The sequence below is a fragment of the Nymphalis io genome, chromosome 16, assembly GCF_905147045.1.
Source record: "Nymphalis io chromosome 16, ilAglIoxx1.1, whole genome shotgun sequence".
NCBI classification, from domain to species: Eukaryota; Metazoa; Arthropoda; class Insecta; order Lepidoptera; family Nymphalidae; genus Nymphalis; species Nymphalis io.
This window is the reverse complement of record NC_065903.1, coordinates 7,899,031-7,919,975: the sequence shown is the minus strand read 5'-3', so window position 1 is coordinate 7,919,975 and position 20,945 is coordinate 7,899,031. Positions and strand designations below refer to the sequence as shown.

Below are 20,945 nucleotides of genomic sequence, written 5' to 3'. Positions count from 1 at the left end.
AACTCTCTTTCCCATTTGTGTCGTAAGAGGCGAGTAAGGGATATCTGAGCGACCATCTGCTCATCTGATGGTAGGATGCTAAACATCTGCCTGGCTTGTTACCACCGTACGCATGGTGAAAAACTCGTGAAGTGACTGCTTGTCGTTTCGAGGTCAGCCAGCGTACAGCCAGTGCCCGAGCGAGCATTGCCACGATAGGTGTTGGTCCAGTGGAGACGGCTGTTGAACCAATGCCGAAGGAAACTGTATTGACCTGCCGGACAGGGAGACTCGAAGAAACGGCTGTTCTGCTGGCCGCCGGTGGCAGAGTACAGGGGCCCGAGCGTGCCTAACCAGCTCGCGAGGCAGCCTCACCAGGCCACGCATAATCTCGGAGTGGACCGTCGTGACAGTTGGTAACCAGAACGTGGGGTCCCGGTGGCCACATCCGGGGTGGGGCTTCGGGGGTCCTTCCGTCCGGCGGATCAGTGTATTTTCCCTTTTGGCAACCACCAGGTAGCGCAACAAAGAAGAAATTACGGTCGTTCAGCGGTCCACACCCCCACCATACCTAGCGTTTTAGTTGTGCGTAGTATTTGAGGTCGAGTTCTCTAACATCCGTGGACTCCACGCTAACCTCAACGCTGTCCACCACCATCTCGAGACAGCACGGCCAGCAATGTTGTTTCTCACGGAGACATAAATACTCCGCCCTGCCGATACCAGCTACCTTAACTATCCCGGCTACATGCTCGAAGAATCCTTCAAAGCGAAAGCCGGAGTATGCTTGTTCATCAGGGCGGATGTTTGTTGTCACCGACTAATTGACGAGAGAGCAGCGTTCAGTGTTTTCTATCGACTGTATCACGGCTATTGCTCTGAAGAATTATTCTCTTTAATTCCTGCTTCCTCCTTCCTTCATAAATCTACGCGTTATGGGTCTCGATGTCACAGCCTAACTGTGACATCGAGACCCATAACACGTGTGTGTATATCAATTCCATCGCGCACAAAGAAATTTGGCAACTCCTTTCTTTGTCGTACTTCCAAAAAATGGAATTTCTTACCAAATAAAAAAATGCATAAATGACCAAAGCAAACTATAATGAAATTTCGAGGTTATGTTTATGTTTACAAGAAAAATACAACGCTTTCACCGCTTATAATCAAACTCACCTTCAACATGCTGTTTACAAACAATAAACGTCCTTTGCGTTTTGTTTTTTTAACGGATGATAACAATAATTGTCGTTTATAAATATTTTATAAATTGATATTATAATGTGTTTTATTTTTTAGTTAAAATGGGGTGTCAATGATAAGTAATTGAGGATATTATCCATTGATAATAATAAGAAAAGAAGTATATTTATACATGGCTACTAACCGTTCACCGAAAATACCGACAATACAAGAAATGTTATAAAAGACATTGCTTCATTAGAGTTTGAGCTGTGTCCTACGATTTGACCCGCGGTGAATTTGTATTATACATATGGCATATATATAAATAAATATTTTTGTTGAAATTGATTGTTTCTGGAAAAAAATCTCATTTAGGTTTTGGTAACATGCATATAGCTATATTAACTTTATAAGGAAGTAATTAAGAAATCACAGTTATGACAGTATGTAGTACAGTTATGACAGTAGACGATGGTGAACAAGCGATGTTGGCACGTATTTTGGCAGTCTTAAAACTTACAGTTAAAAATTTACGTAACAGTTGTCGTCTCGTAATTTGTTTATTTTTTCACATTTAGGTAAAGGGCATTTGAACAATGATGCTGATGATGAATGAGGAATAAGAGATACTATTTCAAAATAAATTTAATCATATTGTAAAGATGGAAGATAAACATAATCGTGTACATCGCTTAGTTATTTATATGATAACGAGTAGCCCGGAGCGGTGACCGACGAGATTGGATAATGGCACACCAATGGACGACTGAAATAAATTTATCTGAAGGGCCTTCTGAGATGCGTTCAGTATTTTATCTTAGACATTGCCTGTTTAAAATTAGAATTCCAGGATTTTTCGCCGACTTAGTAATTTGTGTCGAAAGAGTTTCTTTTATTAATTCATAATTTAAGTAAAATACTAGGACAAGGAGAATTTATTGTGTAACAGATTGATGTAGAAATATATTATCTACATTCACATAAAACACATATCATATTTTTTGCAATAGATAGAAGTCGAATTAAATTATCAATAATATAGAATAAAATAGTGCGGAAATATGATTGTATGTAGCATTTTATTATTATTACTTTGAAATATTCAAAAAACATTAAAATTATATCCGCAGGAAATCGTCATTCGACATACTCAGCAGTCTCGCGCTGTTCGGTTATTTCTAAGCCGTCTCTGTTTCGCGCCGTATATTTCTTTTGGCAGCTCTATGGATCACGTGACGTGTTGTCGTAGGTGGATTTCGTCATTCTCATTGCATATAATATAAATAACATTAAGGCCTCCGTTGCACTGTACGATGTATAAACAAAATTGTTTTTATTAAAAAATGCCGGGAATCAGAACGTCTGTCACGTAAGAGCATTGCGTATTTCGCTCAATTGAGAATTGATCTTAATTGCGATGTACAAGCGAACAAGCGACAGTAAAACGTTTGTTTAAGTTTGGTAACAATTTTCTTCTAAAAAAATATGACGTTGTATTTTTATTAAAAGCCAAAGTGCCAAGCGAATTTGTATATTAACATTTAATTTCTCAATTAATTAACAACTTAAACTGCATCCCGCCATCGCCAAGGTCTGTGTTCGCCTTGATAAAAATACGAGGCTGTTCAAAGTACATATACATATATGTCGAAACCTTGATTAAAGAATCACATGAATGAAATGTATTTAAATTTATAGTAAATATAAATATAGCAGTAAAAAGGGCCCGCATGTAAAACGTAGTTTTGTTTCAATAATATTCTTAAATACAATTACTTAGGTACAATAAATCATACATTTCGGCTTATAAAATGAATATCCGTGTAAATCTGTTAGTATATATATATAAATTAAATCACAACATTTAGTTGCTTTCAATTTATATATATATATATATTATAGTTTATTACATATATATCTTAAATATTTATTTACACGATCTACAAATTCCTAATATCTTCCATAAATAAACGAATGAACTTCTTTCCTCTGTCACAGATATTTATATTCACTCAGCTTGTGATTTTTGAACGGAATCTAAGATAGTCTGGTGTATATGTCAAAGTATTTTAAGCTTATTAATAAATATCGTGTTATCAGTAACGTTGAAAATTACTAATTATCAATCTAATCACTACGCGGTCAAGGTCCTCAGCACGGGGTCTCAGAAAAAAGGGCTCGCTCAAATCAAATTAATTAGGACAATAACTTACAATTAAGCCGATCAATCTTATAAATTAAATTCTAATAAAAAATCATAACAATAAACTAAAATAAATGTAAATATGTAGCAATAACTGTTCATCAGATACGATTAAGGGTATAATTAAAATGTAATTGTGGTGAAGAAGAAATAAAATTTTGTAATCGTTTTTTAATTGTAGATAAAAATAAATGATTACACATATTAACATAAGTGATACATATGTTATTTTTGTAAAACGATATCAAATAAATATAAAATATAAATAAAATATTATAAATAGTGGGATATTTCATTTATCATCTCTTTATCTAGAGAGTATGCGTGCTGATCCTAACTGCGTGTGTTATCTTATCGAGGTTGTTCACATTTGACATTCGCTTTTTAAGTCTTGCCAGTTATGAGCGAAATGTTAATCTAAAGTGCCTTATTTCATAGTTAGTTATGGATACATTTTCATTAATTTTGTGTTACTTAAATTTAGCTGATTATCATAATAACTATGTTGATAATTAAGAATATGTTTTAATAATAGGACTCGAAGTAAAGTTGCTTCTTGTTTTTTTCAGACGCAGATGAGCGGTGATCGTGCCGGATCACAGTGCGGTCTGACATCTTTGCTCCCGATGTCGTGTCGCGGTCGGGCCGCTGCATTCGCTCGGGACTTACACTCACGACTACGCAGTCTTGGCGCTACAGAGGAGAATGGCTGTGAAAATAACTGGCTTTCTACAGGGGACAGTTCCACTCATCGACCTTCCAGTTCCACACACTCGCAACGGGACCTTTATGATTTTGAATTAGAATGCGAAAGTCCGTCAAGTCCTGTTGATGGCTTTGAGTCATCTTTTTCAGAAAGGCAAAATGAAACCAGAGATCCGCCATTTTACGATGTCGATACCGAATCAGAACTTAAAGAGAAAAGTAAATTAATGCTAAAACAACCAGACAAGGGGAAGAATGGATTTAAATTTTCAACAGCATTTTATACAGAATCACCGGTTAAGCTCCAACCAGGATCGAAAGAAAATGGTCACGTTGATAAGCCCTTATATTCTCCTATAACTTTTGAAGGTTGTGCCCGACACAATAGTTGCGATGAAAGCGATAGTGCAATACAACATAATTCAGTTATAAAGTCAGATCGAAGTTTGATTCCACATTTAAATTCAGCCATAGACAGCGACCCTGAATTTGAATCAGCGAAAAGCGATCCTTCTGTTAGCATTGATGAAGTGAATCAATCTACAAAAAATCATATAACAGAAGGATTTGAAGATGTATCAATTACTGACAATGAGACCCTCAACGAACAAGAAAAAATGTCAACAGCAAGCGTTGGTGATCAGAATTTAAACGAAATTAACATATGTGTAAGTAATGGGCTAACAGAAATAGTTACCAGTGAAGTTCCTATTGATAAAGACCTATCACCTGATCCTGAAATTGACCCTTCGTTGCTTAACGCTGAGACTAAAACAGAAGATGAATCTGAAGATGATAAGCCACAACGAGTACGCCGTTGCTCATCATTAAAAACAGGAAAAACACCCCCTGGTACTCCGGGTCGTAAAAAAATTGTGCGCTTCGCCGATGTGCTAGGGCTCGACTTGGCAGATGTGAAGACGTTTATGGATGAAATACCAGTTATTCCAAAGTCTGCGTACGATGATCTCTCTGGTTGTGACGTTCATAATTCACCACCATCGCGACCTCCACCGCGACTCGGTGCATTAACTTTAGTTCCTTTATTCCAACTAACGCGTGACGTAACAGAGAAATTAGAAAAACAAACTGTATGCTTGGAAAGCTCAAGAGTCTGCGACGGAGTCCATGTCACAATTTGCGGCTCAGTGCGAGTACGAAATTTGGATTTTCATAAGACTGTTCACATTCGCTACACTATGAACCGTTGGAGAACTTACACAGACCTACAGGCAACTTATGTACAAGGTTCATGCGATGGTTACTCAGATCGTTTTCAATTTGTTTTGTACGCACCCTGCATTTCTTCCGGACAAAGATTAGAATTGGCAGTGAGATTTCAATGTAAAGGTCAGCAATTCTGGGACAGCAACAATGGAACTAACTACTGTTTCGATTGTTTAGCTCTCGGCGCAGCGCAGCCTGCACTATCATCGCCGGGGACGCTCCACCCTACCGTGGACTGGCACCCGTCTTTCTACTGAATTAGTGCCTAACGCGAAAGGTGTAGCGTTTATGTTGAGCGTCGGTGGCGAACGATCGGGAACGAGGAGTCCGGCACGTCTCGGTCCAGCTGTGTGTATGCAGAGAGGCTCGCGGAAGCGCCCGTTGCCGGTCACATTCCTGTGCCTGTATAAATTGCGGCTGCAATATTGTTCGTTTGCATATGAACTTAAATTATTGAGGCTTCGTATAACTTTTGTGATATACAATTTAGTTTAGGCGTAGGATATGTAAACATGAGCGTTTGACTCGTTTAGAGTGCCATTTGCCGTAACGATGTTTATTTGTAGAATTTTTTGTATGTACTATTAATTTGTAGTACATCGTCCCTGTGGACAATAAAAAGCAATAGTAGGTACTGAAGAGTGTGCCGAGCGAGGTGCGAGCCGCCCTCACTGTTTCTTTGTATATAGATCGAGAGATAAATTCTGAATGATATTAATTAATATTTTAATAAAAAAATTTACGAAACTATTAGTCATATTAAATATCTTTATCTCGAAAATAAAACTAGTTATCAAGGTTTTAGTCACATTAATTACGAAATTAGATAAATAAATATACGAATAAAAAATATGAAACTATATTACAGAATTATTATACTTGTTAGTTTTTTTACGATGTTTTATGAATTGTTACAAACGTTGTCTACATCGATGTCAGTTATAATTAAGTGTCCTTACTGTCAACCCTAATACTGTATGTGCTGTACTAAGTAGGTAATGTAAAATGTTATGAAATCGATGTAATATTTTCTATTTTTTTAAATACAGAATCATGACAACTCGATACATAATGAATACAGGGGATTTATTATTTGTTACGAGTATATTTGATTTTGAGATTCTATTTTTAAAATGAGACTAATAGAAATAACGGAATTAAATTATTATTATTAATATTTATAACAATGATTTTTATTTTGTATGTACCTGAAATCTTGTAATGTGGCCATATTATTGATTACTTTATAAACGCGGAAACGCTATTCTATTGGATTTTTTTAGTATTGTTATTTTTGACACCTGTTTTAGCAATAAATCTACGAATAAATGAATGTGCATAATATCATAAGCTTGGTTTTTAATTTATCACTACATGCCATAATCTTTAATATAATTATAATTAATAATACGTTTAATATATTTTTGTCCATAATTTCTACATACAATTAAAAAGTTTCCATTTAATAAGTTCAAATAATAATAATAATGGAATAATAAAAAAAGTTACTTATATCGCTTTATAATTACCGAATCGTTTATATATGTATACATAATGAAATACAAAAAAAAAACATTTAACATTTTGCGATGTACTTTTATTTTACAATATCGTTTAAAGACTAAACATATCACAATTATTGAATGATACAGTAAATAAATTAGTAAATAAAGTAACATATACACAATAAACTATCAGCTAAATTCGAATTAAAAGAAAAAAATATACTGTACAAAAGGTCACCTATCTGAAACTGGTGGATAGTTGTAGATACAAAATAAGTTTCTAAATAAAGTAAAAATGATATTATTATTAATAATAGCGCCTCTTATTATATTTACTTGTAATGTAGGTATTACTGACGATGTCTTCTAAAAGCGTCAACAACACATTATACATAAATATCCTTTTTTTATTACATGATAAAACATCAATTTATGTAGTATATAATATGTAGTATATAATATGATCGTGGGTTCAAACCCGGGCAAGCACCACTGAATTTTCATGTGCTTAATTTGTGTTTATAATTCATCTCGTGCTTAACGGTGAAGGAAAACATCGTGAGGAAACCTGCAAGTGTCTAATTTATTGAGATTCTGCCACATGTGTATTCTACCAACCCGCATTGGAGCAGCGTGGTGGAATAAGCTCCAAACCTTCTCCTCAAAAGGGAGAGGAGGCCTTAGCCCAGCAGTGGGACATTAACAGGCTGTTACTGTAGATTAATTATTATTATAAACGTGATATGCCAAATTTATCAATTTTGGCGTGATTCATAATGATACGGGACTGGTCCTATGCTCATCTCCTATTCATAGTTGTCTTATTTCGAAGTTGAGATAAGTAATAATACTTAGACATGGAATAGATTCCTAAATCTTGCAAAATTTCAAAAACAGAAATGATAACGGAATTTGATTTTTTTGTTTCTCAAATTTAATTATATGTAAAATCATATAAGTAAAGAACCTGGCGATATAAGAACAATATTTAAATGTTTATGAATCAAAAATGGGCAGATGGCTTTTCTAAGGTTACAAAAGTATATAGTTTAGTGAATATTCAATAGATGTCACTAGTACTAAAAAGTACGACGTATCATATACTATTATTAACAACAACAATGACAAGGAGTTGTCATTTTGGATCTCCTCCATTTTTTTATAATAATTAACAACTCCACGATCTTATTTTATTTTATCAAAATCTTTTCCTCTTTGAATAGTTTATACTCTTAAACTTACGTTTATAAATTTACAAGCAGTCTTCGCTGTAGTTGTTATAGCATATTAAAATTAGTGGCTGTTCTTGTGTTAGTAGGCTCAGGCAGTGTAATGGTAGAGTCTTTGAGTGCCTTCAATTGCATATGCAGTCTTTGTTTGCAAAATTCGTAAAACTCGATCTCTCGCGTGAAGTTCGCGCGGACTATCTGCTTAACCGCTTCCGATACGGGAGGCTTGAAGGCGTTGCGATTGATACGATTGAATCTATTGAGTTCTTCTGCAAAGAATGTATACAATTATGTATCATATCAATGAAATAATTCTTATATTCATGTTTAATTGACACAGTATGATTTAATGTTTTAAAATAAATATTAATTAATTTATTGTTGGCAAAATTCTTATAATGTACATTTGTATGGCCTTTCACTCACAAGAGATAAAATGTAAGTGATTGCCTTTTTTCAATCTTAGAGGAGGAGCCATTAAGTACTTCCAAATCATACAAAAGTTCATTATTATATGCTTACCCCAGTACATTTGCAAAGCGCCACGGAAAAATCTCGGTATATACCGCTCCATGGCTGTTAGGGTGGAGTTCATGTCTTCGAGCACACCCACTACAGCATATTGCTGTTCAACAACGCGCTTGGCACGCTGAAGAGCTTCTAGGCTGTTAAATGGCCTGAAAAAAATGTTATTTTTAATTACTATTAAAATAAATATGCTAGTGTATTCCACTGCATAAAGCGTATTTTGTTCTTAATAAGGGCGGTTCATGATTATAATAATTTATACTTATAAGATGAGAGATTGCATACTCACGTGCACTGCGGGTCGTGACCGCAGAAGAACAAGGTTTGCCTGCGATGGTCGCCGATACCTTCGTGTGTCTCGCCCTCCAGATAGCGGCATTCGCGATCGCCGCTTAAGACACACGTTTCAAAATCCTGTAAAGAATAATAAATAAATTAATAGCAATAAATTAATAATTAATAATCACCTTTCGAAGGTATGTTTTTATGCTAAATTAAAAATTTCAAGCAAGTTATTTTTAATATACAAACTATGTTGGACAATTTAATAGATAAATAGAACTGCAAAACGCCACTGAAGCCGTACTGGTGCTACACCAGCGCAGATGCAGCGGTGCATTTGTATCGCAAATTCCATTTTTAGGAGCAAACCAGAGATCATAGTGCAGTATGGCTACGTAATGGTAAATGTTGAAGGCTCTTTTTTAAAATCTTAAATAATGATTATTGAATACAATTTACATCGTGTCATTATTTCCATTTACCTAAAAAACAAAGTAGTTGAAAAGTTAAAACTGTACCATGAATTTTTGATTACAGGTCAAATACATTATATACTTTTGCAAGGCCGTCATCGAGTAAATATTTCAGGAAAGAACATCACGTATTTTGGCTTTGTTTAAACAAAAACTAGCCACTTTCGATACGCACGTCTTCGATTCCTTAACAATAAGCGGAAGGTATTTAATTTATTTTAAGTTTTTATTTATATTATTTTAGTGCGTTTAACTACGTTTTAATGTATTTAAAAAAACAGCTTTTGTGAGATATTCTTAATAGCGGAAATTGATTTTTCTTGAGAACAAAATCATTCACAGTTTTTATACAAGACATTTCTTGATTATCCCCATTTCTTATTTATTTTTATTTATTTATGAGTGTTTTATTAAAACATGTGATAAGAATGAATGTAATACATACTAATAGATCCTCTGTTAGTATTTATTACATTTCACGAGAATGTAAAGTAACAGTACGTTACTCAGACCGTTTATATAGATAATTTTGGATATTCAATAACAATACTCAATTTGATTTTTATTTTGATTACCTATTATATAGCATGTTCCGAGATTGTAAGCTATGACCACACACTTGCTTATTTTCCATATCATAGCATAAAAGTATGTATATCGCCTATATGGTTTATATTTCTATAACAGTATGGCCGAAAAACAGTCTTACCTCGTGTTTTTTGTTTTAGTTTTGCATTTAGATCTCCTATCTCCGTTCATCTCTCACTTTTAATCACATTACTTACCAAACTCGGCAAGGAAAGGTCTCCAGTGATAGATGCTTGCGTTTGACCAAGGAGCAAATGGTCGCCAGGAGTGAAACTGGGTACCTCTCCTATTTAAGGATCGAGACACGATGAGCAAGTGTCCGGTAATTGTTCATTTGTTACACTACTGTGCCTTTCATTTCCAAAGGACATTTAAGTTGGATAAAGCATCATGTACTGAAACTTTACCTACACTATTATTTATTACCTCTTGTTAATTTCTAATATTGTCGCAAAATTGTAAACATTATTTATTTTCTACATTCCTAGCAGGTAGATTGTTCTACTACACAAAACGATTAATTTTATTTTTTTCAATTTTTTTTTAATAATTTTTTATAAAGTCCTTGGTTCAGTACTCCAGGGATCGGTTCAGTTTTTGAGAGAGATTAAATAAGTGCGCAAAGTTACAGTTGATACTTCAGTTCAAGAAGATGGATGTATAAATTAGTTATTTTTTTTTTTAGATTGTTGTCGATGGTGCTGCTTCTTAACGCGTGTTAAAATGTATTACTTAAAATACACGGGGTGCTTATTATTTATTATATTGTTTTATCGCCGCAGTAATAAAGGTAACTGAAAATATATTATTATGATTTTTGAAACTCTAATTAGACCATCATATTTTTTGTTCCACCAAAACTAATTTATTTTTTGCCTTCACCTCGCTTCGCCTTGTCCTGTTTGTATAAAATAAATAGCTGTTGTGAACACTTTGTTTAACAATAGAAGAATAATTAACTAGAAAAAACTTCGCTCCACGTGCAGCCGTAGTCGGTGTTGATTTATTTTTCCAATACTAATTAATGTTATAACAATATATTAAAGACCTATGAAATGAGCAGGTGGTAAATATTGACTAAAATAAAAATTATTAATGTTGGTCTTAAGAAATCTAGATTTTTTTTTATATTGGAAGGCGGACTGGCAATTAGGCCACCTGATTTTAAATGGTCACCACCGCCCATAGCCATATGCACTGTAAGAAATATTATACATTCCTTTAATCGCCAATGCAAGACTGTTTTAAAAATAGAAATCTTTATGAAATTGTAAATGCATAACTAAAGGCCCGTAGATTGACTACTAATTAAAGATTAATCTTACTTATTGGTCATCAATCTGAAAAGATCTTTATAGTGACCGCGCACGCTCAGTCTATTAACTGCCAATAGTAATCTGTCACGGGCTCTTTTGAGTCACGAGCTTAAAGAAATATTATCCTTTTCAATTCAATCTATCAAACGTAATAATATTTTTACATTGGAGCATAAAGGACAGATTTTGTCGATCATTATTGTCACCTTAACGCCCAATTTGTTAATATGTTTTTATAGAGAAATATTTTTCACGATCAATAAAACCAATTTGTCGCTACCGAAAAGATATCAGTTTTTTTGCAGGTTGTAAAAAATAAAAGAATGTGTAAGGGTTCGCTGCTCCCGAGTCGATAAAATTCTATACAAGTACAATACGGTTGGTATTAGGAGATCAGTTCGGCTGATATTTTAATAATTCTGTTTTTATAAAAATGTGTCTGTTTTATGAGTATATAAATTATTGAAAATTGATTCATAATTATTTTCTTAAATTTAATTCCTATAACTTAAATGAACCTTGATTTGATGAAGTTTAGCTTAGCTATGTTATTTACGTTAAGTTTCATCGGCGACGTTATTTCACGCGTCTGCTCCACGATGATGGGAACCAGTTTTCCCGAAACATGTCAATCATTCTTCGATCAATATCGTAAATGAAACTGGAGTAGTTAATTACACTTCAACAAAGTTGAATCATCACAACATAAAACCATGCAAATATTTAATTAATTGAATCATTAACCAATATAATTTATTTTTCAGTTTTTCGTATTTGTAATAAAGTAAAAGATTTAAAAATAGCGAAATGATATGGGAACGCATAACAAGCGTTTGTGTTTAAATGAATATCAACTGACAGACCATTGCAGAGAAAACGCCGCTGGCAACCTAATCCTATTAGTTTGAGAAATTGCATTTATTTTACGCATTTACTCGTAGATCAGTATTATTAGGGCAACCTCAGTTTAACGCATACCATACATTCCCATACTTTAATTATAGTTAAAATAATACATTTTTGAATAAATCTTTTTATATTATAAGTGTTCAATATTTTATAGTTTCTTTCTTTTCTTTAATTCATTTTTAACCGATGGTAAAGTATTATATCAAGTATCAATCGAACATCGAACATTGAAGACTATCGTGTTAATAATGTAAGAAAGGTTCACAAGTCATTTAAAACGATTCATAAAAACATCCGGTGTTGCAGTATGAAGCGTCTTTAGAAGCAGCGCGTGACTGATTGTTAGCCTATTGATCTGCAAATTGACGCCCGCGTCGGCGGACCGGGGCTAATGAACAACTGACGGGGAATGAAGTTCGCAGCATGAATGATGATTCCTCACTTTGGAAGAAATTGAATTGAGCCATTACAAAATGATTTTTGCTCTTACGGAAATAAGATTTATCTTTGGATGATTACACGAACCGATTCTGTTTGTGGATCCAGCTGGCGTGAGGAACACAGCATTAGTCTCACTTTAGATAGCGATTGGCAGATGAAAACTTCAGAAAGGAATATTTTTAATGAATATTAATTGCTGCTACTATATCGCTACCACAAGACCAATTATTGCATGACGTTATACACATGTGAGGTTCCTAACGGAAGTTAAAACGCATCTAGCAGCATAAGTATTGCATTGAAAACATCGATATATTACATAAGTAGTTGAAACATTTGATCAGATAATCGGAATTGTGATTCAACGGGGTAATGCCACAACATGACATATGTTTTGTTTGAAGTAGAAATCGTAGGTTTGATCCTGACTCTTTGGGCTCTTCCCCACTCCTAACACATCCAGTACGTTTAATTGGAGGAGTAAATAGGAATATTAATAATTCCTTAGGAAAAACGGGCATTTCTAATATTCTTTTGTTTTAAACCAATATATGTGCACTCTTGCAAAAATTCCATGATAAATGTTTAAAATATGTTTGTGAAATACTTATCCTTACACTCATCCTTGGACAGTAGAACGTGACACCATAATAAAAGAATCAAGAAATTGCATTTTATATTTATTTTGGTATAATTATAAATAACGTTTTCTGACCTTTTTCAGCCACGCTGGATCAGGCAAAGGCAGATCAGGGAAGGCTCGTTTGCGTTCCACGTAGTACCATGGGGCCCGTACGTAGTAATACCATGATATAACTCGCTCTACGGGGTCACGTACTACGTTCACGTAGATCGGCGACGGAAAACCGTATCTGAAAATAAATAATTCATTTCATTTATAGTATTATACCTTTAAGTTTGGTAACATAATTTTATTATTTTATTTTATTTCAGCCTATCGCCGTCCACTGCTGGACGAAAGCCAGCATTCCCGATCTTGGGCAGCCCGCATCCATTTTTAATATGTACACAAGGAATTAATTCTAATTATTACTTATATCATAATTTAAGATTGTGTTCTATCTAATTACAAATATTTTAATGAAATATTATTCAGCTAATGCATGATTATCGAAAATAATACTCTTTTTCGATGACACGTTATGTCTAAGTTTTTTTTTTGTATATTTACACAGAATACTTGGTGTTACTCTTACAAATATTGAAAAACTCAATATACAAACAGAAAGGAACTAAAATTATAGATTAACGAAAACGTAATTTCCATTTGGGTCTTAACAATAGAGCAATTTAAGAGCACTCGAACAGTTTCTAAACGTAATTATCCGGTTGTGTGGTGGGTGACTGTTAAATTATCCGTGGAATTAATGCAAGTAACATTAATATCGATAATCATTAATCATATAGGTACGATTACATGTGTGTGTGTGAATTTTAGTGCTAGATTTAGTTTGAATCGCAATGATGTCTTTCAAAACTAGAGGTTATTTAAGGTACATATTCAAATGTAGAGCGTAATACAGATCTAGAGAGCTTTTATAATGATGCAAATGAAAATTATTTATGGAGACTGTTTTGACTACGGTTAAACTCTTTATCCTATATCAAATACCTGTGCTTGCCTGCATGATAGGTATAGGCAGACAGGTAAATGGTACGTACATACGCTTAAAGACATTGGTGTCAATACGCTTACAACCATGTAATCTAGGATGTTATATCCCCTGATGTATATATATAACACTGGCTCTTTCACTCTTCAAAACCGATAAACAGCAGCACACGGACGGTAGAATATTCCTAATAAGTGGGTTTTATCCGTTAATTTATTATACAAACATAATTAACATGAACAAATATGTATGGATGTTGTTACAAGGGTTTTCTATAAAAATAACATATTAAAATTTAATAATTCTATCAGATACACAGTGGTATCTATATAAAATGCTTAGAAATTATAAGGAAAAATTAAGGATATATGTAAGAACTTTTGTTTTAAATGCAAATTATCATTGTAACGAGATAAAATAAATTTGAATAAATTATCCACTAGGACCATGCACGTAATACTTTGTTTAAAATGCTCTATGTAAAAACAGAAATCGTTTCTCTAAAATAATGCCCACAATCCGATGAGGATTTAAAAACGTTCGGCGTTATAGGATTATTTATTTTATTAGTTTCGATTTATATGCTGGCGCTTATATTCATTGTAATAATTATCGTAACCTCTGCCGACAACGACGGTTATATTTTGATTGATGCTTGCAATTTATTTTTTATTATAAGAAATGATTATCTAGCGTATGTTCTTAATTACACTAGTTGCATTTTTTATGCATTAGAGAAAGTTTTGTAATTTTAGCAATTCAGCAATGTTGCTTATTCTAATAGTGTTAATATGATTTTAATATTTATAAGATAAAGATGATGTTTTAAGCGGAAGCCGTTGTGTGTGCATATGTGGTTAGAAATCTGTAAATTCGCGCCTAATTTATTTATTGCAAAATATTATAATTTTAATATTTTTTTAGTAACGGATAGTCAATTTTTGTTTTTATTGATGCAGAATAGAAAATACATTAAAATTTTACCTTCTTAAAAATTAATTAAGACGCCAATTTTATTACGGCTATTTTTACAATATATAAAGGAAATCAAATAAAACTGTTCAATTTCTGCTTTTTCCGATGATTATAACTCATTATTGTATTATACTATTATCGTATAGTAAAAAAAATTGAATGTTTAAATTATAAGGTTTATTCGATAAAAACCCTTAAAGTGTAAGGCCATCAATATTACTATAATTACAACAACATAACTACAATTAATAATAATATATTGTGAATACCTTGTAAAATTTGTGTAGCAAACGTGTTTGATGTAGGAGGCAGGCGGCGTGTGCGCAGATACAAGACTCGCGAGCACTTGTTGATCTGCAGGCGCCAGGCGTATCGTCTCTACGCGCTGGACTGCGTCGCGGTGGAAACCTGCACCATAAAAAGTTAGTCGGTAAAGACCACAGACCACATTTTATTTATTTATTTTATTTTTATTATATTTGGGAAACAAACAGTATACACCACATACATTATACAACAAGTTAACTCGATCACACACCAATCAAGTTTCCACTTAAAACTAATTCATGTATGACAGTAAACAAGCAATTTTGTAAATTATAAATAATAATAATTAAGATTTAAACAGTTAACAACAGCAAAACAATATTATATAATAAAAATTAAATAGATAAAATAAAAACATTGACTAAGTTAACAAATGCACACAAACTCTTTTTTTAAATGTATTGAATTTTTTTAAATGTATTTCATTTAGTCATGATATTATTTCCGTCTTAGTTAATATTTTCATATTTTAACGTTATGTATACAGACATTTTTATAAAATACAAAATAAAAATAAAAAGAACAAAATACATGTTACAAATTTAAAGCAGAAACACGCCGTCTAAAAGATTGTCCTGTGGCATTGTACCCAAGACGCTGGCACTGTTGTCTTTCTGCACCGCTAGACTCAGACTTTGGGCTAAATAAGCTTGGGCTAAATAAGCTCTTGGGTCAGCATTTCATTCAGCACATGAAAATTATCTAGATACTTAGATTTGAACTCATGATCATTGGTTAAGATTCACGCGTTCTAACCACTAGGCCATCTCGGCTTTTTATCTATACTACAGCTATTTTTAATTTTGATTTCTATAAATTTAAGTCCTTAATGTAAATATATTTTAAATTAATAACTTTGAATATTATGTAACTTTCAAAACGCATTCTTTTAATATCATTATTTTAGTGAGAATACAAGAATCTATGGTGAAATGTACTGTGAGAGTTGGCAACAATAATATAATTACTCGCGATAGTTGGTCGATGAACCAACTAAAGAGCAGAATTTATGTTTTGATCGCGTGTTTCGTCTTTATTGTTTTCACGAGTAATACTTTATAAGTATGAATTGATATTTTTTCAGGTCATTATTCAGTAGATGGCGCTAGCGACTATATATTAAATGATTTCAGTGAGACGATGTTTAAAATTAATTATACTTTTTATAAATATGTACTGTCAATAAATTAAGATATTTTATTTGTTTTTATATTGTTTCAAAAATGTCCCACGCATCGGAAAAAGTCTCCCTTCCTTATAAAATAGTATGTAGCTTCCACAATATCATTACTCTAGGAACGAGATGAACTATATTTGCTGTTTTGTTTAATTAATCAATTAATTGAACAACATATGAAAATTATAGAAACAAGTATATATTTTATGTCAAATAGGTATTCAAGTGATATTTTATCTTATTCTTTGTGATTGTAGTTACACTAGCTCACTCACTCTTCAAACCGGAACACAACAACACTTAAGATTTGGTAATTTGCGGTATATTTTTGTGATTAATGGTTTACGCTTACGCAGATGAATTTGCACAAAGCCCAACCACCAAGTAATAATATAATGATTGTATTTTGAAAAGGTCCTGTTGCTTTTTGGCGGGAGCGTTTTTTATACCTTATGTAGTCAGGTATAAGTTGTCTCGTTTACATACAGATACGTGCACTACAAGAATTATAAACCTCTTTTTATTGCGCTGCCAACCATGTTTTTGTTATTACATTTGCTCATTCACCCTCCAAATCAACAATACTTTGTATACCCCTTAAGCCGGTAAAAAAATGTGAAATATACCAAATTGATTTCTAATCGCCAATCGCCTTAACAGCTCCATGAAGGTCTGGCTGCCGACCTTAGGCACCCGGTTAAAGAACAATAGTTCAACATCAGCGCGGGCCGTGTTATTTAACTCCCAAGGGTCTGGGAGCACTTCTTCATGCAACTCTTGATCCACTTCATCGGACTTAGTGATCTCTGATTCCAGGGTACGTTGTGGCTTACTGCGTTCCTAAGAAATATGTGTAAAATTTTAAAATTAATCAATTATCTGCCTTTCAATACAACATTATAAAATACGCATGAATGAATATGAATATTACATGTAAATTTCAGGAATGAGAGAAAAAGAAATGTTTTGCGAGATCTATATTTTATATTTTTTTTTTTTATATTCGCCGGGAGGGCAAATGACTCTACTCCACCTGATGGTAAGTGGTAGTAGAGTCCAAACGCGACGACGGCCAGTACAGACGGGAAAAACGTTCTGCACTAGCCGCCTTCGCCTTGCCGGCCCGCAAGATGCCTCTTCACGCCTCGTTTGAAGGAACCCGGGTTGTAAGAGGAGGGGAACACGTGAGCTGGTAAGGAATTCTATTTTTTGGAAGTGCGACAAAGAAAGGAGTTGCCAAATTTCTTTGTTCGCGATGGAATTGATGTCACAGTTAGGCGGTGACATCGAGAACCAGCTCGCGTGGACTTAAGAAGGAAGGGGGAAGCAGGAATTAGAGAGAATAATTCCTCAGAGCACTCGCCGTGATACAGTCGATAGAAAGCGCTCAGTGCTGCTATCTCACGACGCAATTGTAAAGGTTCAAGGGTGTTTGTGACCTTTACGTCGCCAATAATGCGTACGGCACGTCGCTGCAACCGGTCCAAGGCCTCAAGTAGGTACTTAGCGGAGCCATCCCAAAGGTGCGAGCAATATTCCACGCAAGACCGTACCTGTGTTTTGTACAGCAGGCACAGTTGTTGTGGCGTGAAAAAGCGCTGCACCTTGTTCAGAACTCCGAGTTTCCGTGAAGCTGTTTTTATAACAGCCTCGATGTAATCCCTTGGACTAAGGTTGCAGCGAACGTCAATCCCCAGCATGGCGATTTTGCTTTGCATCACCAGCGGAGTACCACAGAGGGAGGGAAGAGGGGAAAATGTTGACTTTTTCGCCGTGAGAGCGCATACCTGTGTTTTCTTGGCATTAAACTCAACAAGATTATCAGAGCCCCATTTGGCGATGAGCTCTAACGTCCTATCGAGTTCAATGACAAGATTCTTCCGCCTCTCCTCAATTTCCGCTCGCCAAGCCACTGCGCGTCCGTGGTATCCACCATGCACTGTACTATCGTCTGCATAGCAATGTATGTTCCCAAGGGAGAGCATATCATTGATATGCAAAAGAAAGAGTGTGGGAGATAGCACAGATCCCTGGGGGACCCCAGCATTCACTACATAGAATTGTGAAGCGCAACCATCAACTAAAACACGAAGGCTACGCTTGTGTAGGAAGCTGGCAATCCAGGTGCATAGCTGAGCAGGCAGACCATATGCCGGTAGCTTGGAGAGAAGACTTCTGTGCCAGACCCTGTCGAAAGCCTTGGAGATATCGAGGCTGACAGCCAACGATTCTCCATGCTTGTCGATAGCTTCACCCTAGAGGTGTGTTACGTACGCTAGAAGATCACCTGTGGACCGTTTTGGTCGAAACCCGTACTGACGATCATTAATCAGACAGTGATCTTCTAGGTAATGGATCAGTTGGTTGTTTAAAATCCGTTCCATCACCTTACAAAGTACTGAGGTGATAGCTATTGGCCGATAATTTGCCGGGTCAGACCGATCCCCTTTTTTGGGAACCGCTTGCACATTAGCTCTTCTCCAAGCCTCCGGCACACTTCCCGAAGAGAGAGAAAGTTGGAACAGGCGCGTTAACACAGGAGACAGCTCCGCTGTGCACTTCTTCAGCACTATGGCTGGTATTCCATCGGGACCGCTAGCTTTCCGTACATCAAGTGATTGCAGCTCCGCACGCACATCACGTTGCCTGATTTTAATGTCAGGCATCGTATGGCCACATGCAGGTATTGTAGGTGGCAGTGCACTACAATCATCGATGACGGAATTGTCGGCAAAGACTTTAGCCAGGAGATCAGCTTGCACTTGCGGACTGTGAGCTAGCGATCCGTCCGGATTTCTGAGCGGTGGCAGCGAAGGTTGGCAGAAATTGTTTTGCACAGACTTGGTCAGACGCCAGAAGCTACGGGAGCCCCTAGGATGCGAAACAAGGTCATGACCAATCTGTACAATGCGCTGTGCATCCGCTCTCGTGTATGCCTTTCTACAGGACTTGGAATTTTTATTATAGTTTGCTTTCAGTGAGTCAATGTTAGATGCCCCGCTAATACAGCCGTTGATCCACTTGCGATATGCCGCCTGCTTAGATGATACAGCATCGGCACATTCACGAGTGAACCAACGGTTACGCGTACTCCTACTGACGAGATCTGAGCTAGGAATGTAGTATTCCATTCCCAGCATGATCTCGCCAGCAACAGCAGCGGCACTAGCTGTCGGGTCATTCCCACTGAAGCAACGTTCCTTCCAAGGGACCGACGCATAGTAATCGCGCATACCGTCCCAATCCGCCGACTTATAGTGCCAAACGCGTCGTTTGCATACCGCTAGTGGCGGCAGCTTGGCCTGTGGCACTCTGGTAGAAATAAGGCCGTGATCCGAAGAGCCAAGAGGAGCCTGAACCACAACCTGATATTCCACCGGGTGAGAAGTCAGCAGAAGGTCCAGTAGAGAAGGTGCTTGCCCATCAATGTCTGGGATCCTGGTGGGCTGATCAACCAGTTGGGTCAAGTCATGTGTGAGAGCAAAAGCATGAGCAGTCCTTCCAGCATGGTCAGTTTTGAGGGATTTCAACCAGGATTCGTGGTGAGCATTAAAATCCCCCAAAAACACCAATTCCGCGTTAGGAAATTGCTCTTGCGCAGCATCTGCCACCCGACTAAGATGGTCAAATAATCGGCTTGTCTCCAAGTCACCATTGTGGGATCTGTAGAGGCACACGTAGACTCGGCTCTGACGAACCAGGTCCACACGTACCACCAACATGGAGAAGGAGGGGTCCTCCAAGCAGCGCAGTCGGTGACAGCAAACATCCGTCCTGACGAACAAGCATACTCCGGCTTTCGCTTTGAAGGATTCTTCAAGCGTGTAGCCGGGATAATAATTTATTGATACTAATATTTTAGTATCAATAAATTATTATTTCTTTATTTAATAAATTATTATGATAATTTTGGTCAGAATCAGATGATTCATAAATATGTTGCTTGCATTATATAGAACTTCAACTTGTTCATAAAACTGCATCACTTACAGCGCCGGTGTTTCTCCGTATAGCCTCCAGCGCCTCTTTGTACTCTTGTGCAGAAGCGTACGCAAGCTCCGTGCGGTCTGTCTGGATTCCTGCGAAAACATTAATAATCCAGAGTAATGTATTGACATTTATAATGTTTGTTAGGTTTTATTTATGTTTAAAATTTATTTATTTTTAAACTATGTTACTTATATATAATAATAATATTGAGTTATTGATATTTGTGAAAATGCTATATTTATATCATTATACTTGTATTGCAATATCAAGTA

At 35.5% G+C, this 20,945-nt stretch overlaps 2 protein-coding genes across 3 annotated transcripts in view; one reads left to right on the top strand and one right to left on the bottom strand.

Moving 5' to 3' along the window:
- The window catches only part of LOC126774196 (glycogen-binding subunit 76A), a 47,954-nt gene extending 41,307 nt beyond the window's left edge, over positions 1–6,647 (top strand). For both annotated transcript variants that reach the window (XM_050495600.1, XM_050495599.1), the window contains exon 2: positions 3,937–6,647. In XM_050495600.1, coding sequence (XP_050351557.1) covers positions 3,943–5,556 — 1,614 coding nt within the window. In that variant the 5' untranslated portion in view covers positions 3,937–3,942 and the 3' untranslated portion in view covers positions 5,557–6,647. The remainder of the gene's footprint in view (positions 1–3,936) is intronic.
- Positions 6,648–7,798: 1,151 nt separating this feature from the next.
- The window catches only part of LOC126774210 (heparan sulfate 2-O-sulfotransferase pipe), a 61,483-nt gene continuing 48,336 nt past the window's right edge, over positions 7,799–20,945 (bottom strand). The window contains exons 4-10 of the mRNA XM_050495624.1: positions 20,674–20,762; positions 17,310–17,523; positions 15,449–15,587; positions 13,286–13,442; positions 8,851–8,975; positions 8,556–8,710; positions 7,799–8,302 (exon numbers count right to left, since the gene is read on the bottom strand). Of these exons, the coding sequence (XP_050351581.1) occupies positions 8,082–8,302; positions 8,556–8,710; positions 8,851–8,975; positions 13,286–13,442; positions 15,449–15,587; positions 17,310–17,523; positions 20,674–20,762 (1,100 nt within the window). The 3' untranslated portion in view covers positions 7,799–8,081. The remainder of the gene's footprint in view (positions 8,303–8,555; positions 8,711–8,850; positions 8,976–13,285; positions 13,443–15,448; positions 15,588–17,309; positions 17,524–20,673; positions 20,763–20,945) is intronic.